Source organism: Anopheles stephensi, chromosome 2, assembly GCF_013141755.1.
Source record: "Anopheles stephensi strain Indian chromosome 2, UCI_ANSTEP_V1.0, whole genome shotgun sequence".
NCBI classification, from domain to species: Eukaryota; Metazoa; Arthropoda; class Insecta; order Diptera; family Culicidae; genus Anopheles; species Anopheles stephensi.
Genome location: NC_050202.1, coordinates 84,052,219 through 84,060,948, shown reverse-complemented (window position 1 = coordinate 84,060,948; position 8,730 = coordinate 84,052,219). Strand labels below are relative to the sequence as shown.

At 49.7% G+C, this 8,730-nt stretch overlaps 1 protein-coding gene across 1 annotated transcript; it reads right to left on the bottom strand.

Moving 5' to 3' along the window:
• Positions 1-6,515: 6,515 nt before the first annotated feature.
• Positions 6,516-8,498, bottom strand: LOC118507592 (chymotrypsin-1-like). The gene is made up of 3 exons (XM_036046259.1): positions 7,528-8,498; positions 6,887-7,461; positions 6,516-6,806 (listed from the first exon to the last, which is right to left on the bottom strand). The coding sequence occupies exons 1-3, from the start codon at positions 7,592-7,594 to the stop codon at positions 6,597-6,599; spliced, it is 852 nt and encodes a 283-aa protein (XP_035902152.1). The 5' UTR covers positions 7,595-8,498; the 3' UTR covers positions 6,516-6,596.
• Positions 8,499-8,730: the final 232 nt, after the last annotated feature.

The window sequence follows — 8,730 nt, the reverse complement described above, 5'->3', positions numbered from 1 at the left end:
ACTGCACAAACTGCGGTTGATGTTGGTGCGTGTGTTTTCGCTCAAAATAGGCTCGAATCGGACACCGATTTTCCGAAATCCCTACAAGACATTCTAATTGCTCTAATCCTTCTCATTTGCCATCTCAGAACGTGCTAGAACAAACAACCGGGAAGCATTAGTTCGCCAGCAAAGGAAGGCAGCTTTCCTTCCTAAACTAAACGATTTCCCCGATTGTTCCACGTTCTGTTCTGTCCGAAAGCATCGCCTAATCGCCTTGGATCGATCCGTTCCGGTGTGGTGTTCCGTTTGCTTCCACAAGCCACAAGACGTCATTCCCGGCACTCCGAACGGCGGAGGAAAAATATTTTCTCACGCAAATGTGTTTGGCGCATCACGGCATTTGCACGGTGTCCGGGTGACCGTTGAAAGGATCGCCTTCGATATGCGCTCGTCCCCTTCGCAACGGGCGAAGATCGGTATCGAATCGACCAGACCGAGGGAGCTGAAATAGATGGTCAGCCTGACAAATGCCTGACGATACGACGGTTCTTCGATGGGTTTTTGTTTTCTTTGTGCCGTCCCCTGTACCGTTCCCCTAAGACTAGCGAGTCCTTAGGGATGGAGAGCATGGACAAGCAACCCGGGGATAGAAACAGACTGACCAGTGGTCATTCGGAACATCAAATAAAGGGTCCTCGTCGCAAAGCCGTCGTCTATTCTACGTCGTCCCGATTATGCAACTAGCTTTTACTGCAACTTCAAGCAAATCTTATTTATGTTTATTTTTCTCTACCTTCTCTCTTCGCGCACTCCGACGAGCCGAGGGGTCAAACTCATCGTCGCTGTTGCATCTGCAGTGCCTCAAACTGCGAGGCAAAAGAAAAGCATCAAAATTTGAATGCAATTTAAATATTTCCTGCGTCCCTGATGTCGCGTTACGACGGACACACAGATTCACCAGGGACTTCCTGGCCAGCTTCCCAAATGCAAAAGCTTGACAATAAGAGCGCGCGCGCACGCGTGTTTGTATGCGTGTTGACCCCTATTGTGCTCGGGATGTCATCAGCGCGCGCTTTCTTCATTTCTTCGCAGGACCAGTTCGGCGAAGATATTCTAATTTATCACTTCGGCATGATGACCGTCTCTTGAGTCTCGCTGGGGAACTGGAAGAGCAGGATGACGATGGTGATGATGCTGTTCCTGCTGAGATAAGGGTGGAAAGATGATGGGGGGGACCTCGTCTTTCGACGGAAGCTGAAGATCACGAACTTATGTTGAGTAGCCAGTTTTGGGTACAGGAAGATGTTTTACCGGGCGAAAGGTCGTTGTCCAGAAGCTGCTGCATGATCGCTTGACCGGGTGTTCGGTCAACGGTTATGACCGAACCACCCGGTAATTGATGTCAGGATGAACTCCAGGGGTTGATCGGGGGATTTTTTAGATGCTGTTCTGAGAGCAATCTCCCGGTTTGAAGAAGTGTCTGTTATTTTAATGTTTGCATGCATCTCGCTTGATAGGTCAGTGTGTCGATTTGGGAGGAGGACGCGTAAGAAGAGGTCAATCCGGTAGCTTGCGCATGTCCGGTTTGACAGCCAAAAACAGGTTCCCTTTCGAGTGCAAACAAGCACAGATGCTTCAGAAACTTTGTCCATTTGGCCGTTATTGAAGACCGTGGAGAAATGAGTCGTTCTAGTAGTTACATCCAAGTCCAATTACCCCGAAACTGTTATGGCTGGGGTAAAACACAAGCTAGCCAGTCCTTAACGACACGACGCTCTAGGTGCGATCCAGAACATTCAGCATAATAAGAGTGAAGACATAACATTTTATCGCTTTACGTCTGGAGAGCTGCCACCGTAAAACAAAAAAAAACCAAAGCCCGAGATGTACATCTCTCGCTGCCTAGTTCGGTGCGGCACTCATTAGAACCACTATCGCAACTTCAAACAGCGGGTCAAACGAGTCGGGGTCTGGTGCTGCTCGGGCTATAAATTATCCAAAAAACATTAACTTCACTTGAGCTCTCGCTGTCGTGCGAGGCGAGCTTTGGCCACTTGGAAGGATGTAGAACGCTCGGAGCCGAGCAGAACCACTCAATTTGTTGGACCAGGACATCCTGGATGGAATTGGCCGAAGTTTTTTGTCTGGAAGGTTGCACCCCAAAACCTTCAAACTCGTGTCGCTGATAGCGAGTGGCAGTGAAAGATAAGCAGGATAATTATTTTTAATTTACGACCCCCGTCGCCGATCTTCTTTTGTTTTGTTTTGTTTTTGCGCTTCGCTCTGTTTGTTTGTGCCTCCGGTGCTTTACATACCGCGATACATGCTGAGACTTACCCGCCTCGTTACGGTTTACCTTAAAAAATGGAAACGGAACCACAATTCCGGCGAATCCGATCCGTTGACCTCTCCTGCTGGAATGTCGTGTCTTACGTAAGGCACCGAAGGGACGGATCATCGCGATAAGCAACGCACGCCCATTTGCTTAGCTCGTCGGTCGCCCGGCGTTGCGGCCTTTTATCGCGCGAAAAACTACGTACGGCAATCAGGGGTTCTGGTGGGGTTCGATCGATCGCGCGTTAAGCGTTCGTGATCGGGCGTTTTGCATCGGTCGTGACGGTGACCACGTGGCGCACGGCCCGGCAATGGGAAGTGGAACCAATCGAACCGCTCGCGTTACCTCATGCTGCGATGCATTTCTCGTGTGAGCGATATGGCGACAGCAAACAGCCAACAGCGCCTGCACATATCGATCTCTATTCTGCCAAGGAAAGAATTGGGCGCTTAAGTATGGCTCCATCCCGAGAGAAGGTTATCTGGTGGGTAATTAATCATGGTACAATTTTCTAGCTCCTCCGCCATCGAGCCTTAGCCCCTAGCGAACCCGTTCACAAGTGCCACTCTATTGAATGTAGAACATAAATCTTGGCTTTGTTTTAAAAGCTGTAAGCAACGAGATTAGGGCAGGGATTAGAAAGTACAGGAAACATTGTCGGAATTGGAGCTAAGAACGAATGGTTATGGGTGGTTAAGATTATCTGAGATTGGTTGATGATCGAGAGAAGAGAATGGGAATCTTTATCTCAGTAATGGCAAGATACTTACCAGTTAACTAGCCAAAGGAGGACTAATAAGAGGACGAAAGCTGTCACAAGTATCCCATACGAATTCCGATTCAAATTAATTTTATTTCTAACGGTCATTTTGAATTTTTTTAAATATTTTTTGTTTAATATAACCAACCATAAGGCCCCAACCTTATAACAAAAATACCTCCAGAGCGTCCAGACCTTAAAGTCACAGCTTGTTTAGCCGCTTTAATGCATATAAATTTGCCATGAAATTGGCCCTGTTCTGTGCTGTGCTGTCCCATTTCTCCGATGGGTTTCTCTACGTGCAACGCTGCACAGATGCATTGCATACGCGGAAATGCATTCGCTGGCAGGCCCTGGTGAAACCGCCGCAAGACATAAGGACGATAAGGGGGCAAGATTGTTATCTGCGATGGTGAGATTGGGCTTGCGCTTGTCACAGTCACACATACACACACACACACACACACACACACACACACACACACACACACACAGCAGGGTGAGCATAATGGCGCAAGCGATGGGAACAGCCCGGCCCTTTCATTTGGCCGTGTTCGCTGTTTTGTTTTATGATGTGACCAATGCATGTATTATGTTCCCTGGTGGGTTTTTCGCATGTCTTCCGTCTTGACTTCAGACTCGTCTTCCCGGCTCCGGGGAAGGGGGCTCGGGAACACGCGAAAAGATAGCTATCGCGAATGCAGTTGTGCCGGATCGTGGCGACACCTGTTGAGATGGGCCATGTGCCATCTGTGCGCTTACATTGTTTGCTCGTGATGATCGGGGTCACCGCATGTGGTGGATTGATTTTGCGGAATGGCCAGGCTACAGTCACAGCTTGGTGAGTGTCTAATAGAAATTTATTTTCTTTAAGAGTTTTCGAAATAATAATCGTGAAAGGGAATGTTCTCACGACCGTTTTCGTCGACTGTTGACGTGGATCGGAGTTCTTTTTTTTTTTTTGGTTAATGTATTTAGGACCTTCCACCTAAACCAGATTTTAAATCAAAAAGTTGTTCTTCAACTAGCCCGAATGCTTACGGTGTCCAGGGTCCGTGAGAAAGGTACCCGATTTCCCACCGACACAGGGACCAAACCCAACCCAGAGACAGAAACAGGTTAGACGGGAAAACCTTCGTGGATCGATTTTTCGGACAACATTTTTCAAAAGTTTTCATCTTTTTTGCACCCAAAACAAGCTTTCCTTTCCGAACGAGTTTTCTTCGGGGATTTCCGTTCCGTATTTTTTCTTCTTGGACACACTCTTGAGGTGGTTTGGGTAATTTTTCTTTCTGGAAGTCTCACTCGAAAGGTAAAACGTGCATGGTCACACAGTACAGCACAGTTTTGGGAAGGATTAATCCATTCCGCCATTGGACGAGGACCAGGACTTGGTGGCTCGTATCATTACCCCCTTCCCTTGCGAGTTCGGAGCTCGGAACGGAAGTTCAGGGGTTGACCATGGCGTACCGCTTTTTTTTCTTACTCCTTACTCCAGCTCCTCATATGTACCTCTTTTTTTCGGTCCCATAGGTCATCAGTGTCAGCACCGGTCAGTTTTGCGTCGAGAAGGGGTTAATGCTGTGTCCATGAATCCATTAGCACAGCACCGAGCGCGGAAAGGCTTATGGAAGTCGTGGTCGTATTTTCTGTGTGTCACATCCGCTTCCTGTGTGTTGCAGTTTTACACAGCGGGGAAAAGGGTATCCGGTCCATGCTGCCGAAAGCGATCGATCATAATATTTTAAATTAAATAGCCAAACGTTTGTGAGAAAGTTTTCAACGCGTTCCGATGGAAAGAAAGAGTCCGAGTCGGTTTGATAAGGGATAGTGAGTCTCATGTGAAGGACACACACACACACCAGAAGTCACATTAATGAGGAAAGTCTTGTAACGGATTTTCTCGATGCTCGTAAAACCTGATTTCGCAACGGACACGATACGCAGCTGGGCAAGAAAATATCATTTAAAATGTTTAAAAATTAATATCCTCCCGAGTTCAGCTTCTTCTCCCTATTTTCTTCAATCTCAATCTTGAGCAACAGATAAATTTGCAACTCTATTGTACGTGCAAAGTGTGCCAAAAAATCTATTTTCCATGTCAGCAAGATGAATCCGTAACCTGCCACGGGCCGAGTATTTTTTGTCGCTCTTTGCGGTTTCCAATTTAACCACACAATCAGGACACACCCGAACGAACCTGCGACGGTTTGGCGCATTGTGCTGCTGTCAACCTTTTTATCTGCCCTTCAAATGGTGCCGTGCAAAGGAAGCGTCGGTTCTTCATTCAATCAAAATTCTCGAGCGCGTGGCCCGGCCGACGAAAATAAAAAAACGACCGGGCCTCCTCTAACCTCACGCACGCACGCACGCACGTTTTGAGCGAGAAGAAAGGATTCAGGGGTTCTTTTTTGCATACACACACCGAAAATGAGACGCTCTCGTCGATATGCCCCGGGAGAGCATACGGTCACGAACTGACAGCACTTTGACATCTGTAACATTTTACCCAGCAGTGATGCTGCTGCTGCTGGTGGTGGAAGTCCTCGGGTGACTTTTCATCTCATTTGGCCGCTCATCTTCAAATTTTCCCCCTTTTTTTACACACCACCATTTTCATCCCGGAGGCTAGAGATGAGATTTTTTTGTGTGGTTGTTGGTTCTAGCTACCAGTCTCGATCCCTAAACCGGGCAGGCCCGGGAACCGGCAGCATCTTGGGATGTTGAGGCTCAGACATCTCATCAACCGGGTCCGAGGCCACCAAGCAACAACCACGTCTGCTCAGGGAGCAGGAGAGCGAGGTCACCAAGTCTTCCAGCAGAAAGGGGTCCACAGAAGGGTAAGAAGTCTCGCATGCAGCGCATGCAACGAGTTTGAAGTTCACCAGCTCCCAACTGCCGAAACGCGCTGACGTTAATAGGTGCAAAAGTTAGTTCTCTCATTTAGTTTCGCCTCGGGGTGATTGGTTCTTCCCGTTTTTATGCCTCCGCTCACCATTCCCATATGACCACATTTGTTTCAATTCGCAAAACACGAGCCGGGGTTGTGGGATAAAATTGAACCCCTTCGGGCGAAACGTCGAAGCGAAACGAGAACGGGGTTGAAGGTGTTGCTAGGACACCACCACGCGGTCGTTCAAATTGAAACATACCGTCAACAATCCGGGCAGGGCGCAATCCGCCGCGAACAGTCAGTCCTATTGTTCACCGCGTCGCGGTCAGAATACGCACACTGGAGCGAATCGAATCGAACTTGGGCTGTAAATTGTGTTAACTCTTGTACGAGCTAATTATGAGGCTGAAGTGCGCCACTGACGCCGTTTCGGATTGCGGCGATGCCCCGAGGTGAGTGAAAAATTGAAATATTATATTACGTTTATTAACAGCGGTTGCTTTTTTCACGCTCTCACTCTCTGACTGAAGGGTACGTTACGCGGCTTTTTTTGGAAGGGTTTGGTGAGTGTTTGGCAGATCATCACTTCACGGACGGATATATCAGCAGACGTACGGCGATCGACCTCAAGCTGGCTGTGGCTCTTCAGCCGGTGATGTACTGCTGTTGCCACCACCTCCACTGCTTCCACTGTCTTGCGTGTTTTCCTGGATCCACGAATCAAACTCCGAAACGCGCGTGTAGACATCCGGAACACCGATACCACAGTACCGCGTACCGTACGACACGACGCCAGACAGCTGATTGTTGCACACCAGCGGACCACCGGAATCACCCTGAAAGTATGCAATGTGCGTTACTAGCCTGCTCTAATTCCACTCTCCCCAATCTGTCTTCTAGCAACTCAGCCACTCACCCCACAAGCACCCTGCCCAACGCGGGTAAAGGTACAGATCTCGGTCGGGTTAACGGGCATACCACGCTCCCGGCACTGCTCGTTCGTGATCGTCGTCAGTTCCGCTTCCTGCAGATCCTTGGGCGTCGATCCGATACGGATCGGCATCGTGTAGCCCCAGCCGGTCAGCAGACACATCACACCACCGCCCACAAAATCGGACGAGTAGCGAATCGGTTGCACGTTCTCGCTGAACGCGAACGGTTCCTTCACGCGCATCACCCCAATATCGCTCCGGTTCAGCTCGATGTAGTCCGGATGGATGAGGTACGACTCGAGAAAGTACCGTGTGCCCTTCGAACTTTCGTTCCGCAGATCGTTCGTGCCGGCCACGATCGACATCCGGTTAATGTCCATCCCGTCCAGACAATGGGCCGCCGTCACCACGTAGTACTCGTTCACGATCGAGCCGCCACAGTTGTGCATCCAGCGCTTCGGTCCAAACCCGAAGAACGAGCTGACCAGCACTTGCAGCGAAATTTGGTACGGAATCCGCTCGTTCGCGGTAGTGCCGCCGACGATCTTCGAGTCATCCGCTGTTGGCGAAGGGGAAGAAACGTTAGGTCAGATTGCTTGTAGCGTGAAGCAGCAAGTGTCATTACCATGCGTTATGGAACATCCAACGGTAAGCAGAACCACCCAAGCACTTAGACATCCCAACGAAGTCATACTGCACTGACCGTTTGTCCGTTTGTTTTTCGTTTTAGGCACACTGGAACGTGATAGGAAAGCGAGCCAACAACCTGCTGCAACACACTCTTCAATCGGAGTCCCACCTTCCGATTCGATCGACACGCACGCAATGACGGAACGCAGTCGGGGTGTTACGCTTTTGTATTATATTTATATTGTTTTACGATACATGTACCGCACACGTCTCCGCCGCCCGACGACGCCGGTGCGCCCGTGCGAAAAGGGTGGTTCATTATCAAACCGCGCACCACACCGAAATACATGACGTTCGGAAGCAAGCAGTAGCGGCAGTAGCGGAGCGATATCAACCCATTCGGCGGATCCCGTTTTCCGGCGTTTCCCAGCTCTCCTTGAATTTATGGCCCCAAAAGCGGTACACATGATTAGCGCGCTGTGTTGTTAGTACTGTCATCACTAGCGGGCGTTACTTTTAATTGGCCGTTTTTCTTTTTAAATGTCCTCAAAATGGTGGCGGCGTTCATCTCGGATGTTCCGGTATTCCTTTGTTTACTTCCGGCGAGACTACAAATGTGCGGGTCCAAGCCAGGCCGGGTTTGTTGCTCTCTCCTTCCCCGCATTGGCACATGATCGATTTGGCGACGCGTGTTGCTGTGACCTCGCCCCGGTAGTGGCAGTGGTGTCAGTTGGCCTAGAATTCCACGAGTCGCCCGGAACGCCACCCGCAGGAAGGTCACGGGTAACGCACGCACGCACACTTGATTAACGCGACGCGTTTATGGGGCCAATATGCATCAGTGCGTCATCATCAAACAACCAACGTGACGGGGTTGACGGATCGGATCGGTTCTTCGCATTGTACCTTATTGGCCCCCAAGCTGTACTGCCACCCTCCGGCCGTTGTGTCTGTGCCCGCAATTGACGATATGCAAATGAGGCGTCCCTCCCTACGAAAACACAAAAATGCATCGCCAAGTGTTTCTTGCGCCCATTTCTTTCAAGCCAACAACTCTGACAAATTGCATTCGCCGCCGCCGCCACCGCCAACGTTATCGGTGGACAGCCCATGGACGGTGCGCTGCCGGGAGTTGGTTGCTTTCAATGCTGCCATTAATTACCCGTCGAAAGTGATCGAAAAATGGCAGCAACGCGAT

Excerpts from the sequence above, each read along its gene's own strand:
- LOC118507592 (XM_036046259.1), bottom strand. The coding sequence starts at position 7,594 with ATGACTTCGTTGGGATGTCTAAGTGCTTGGGTGGTTCTGCTTACCGTT. Across the intron at positions 7,462-7,527 it reads TGGATGTTCCATAACGCATG|CGGATGACTCGAAGATCGTC; the intron begins GTAATGACACTT and ends CTTCGCCAACAG. Across the intron at positions 6,807-6,886 it reads TTGGGCAGGGTGCTTGTGGG|GGTGATTCCGGTGGTCCGCT; the intron begins GTGAGTGGCTGA and ends GCATACTTTCAG.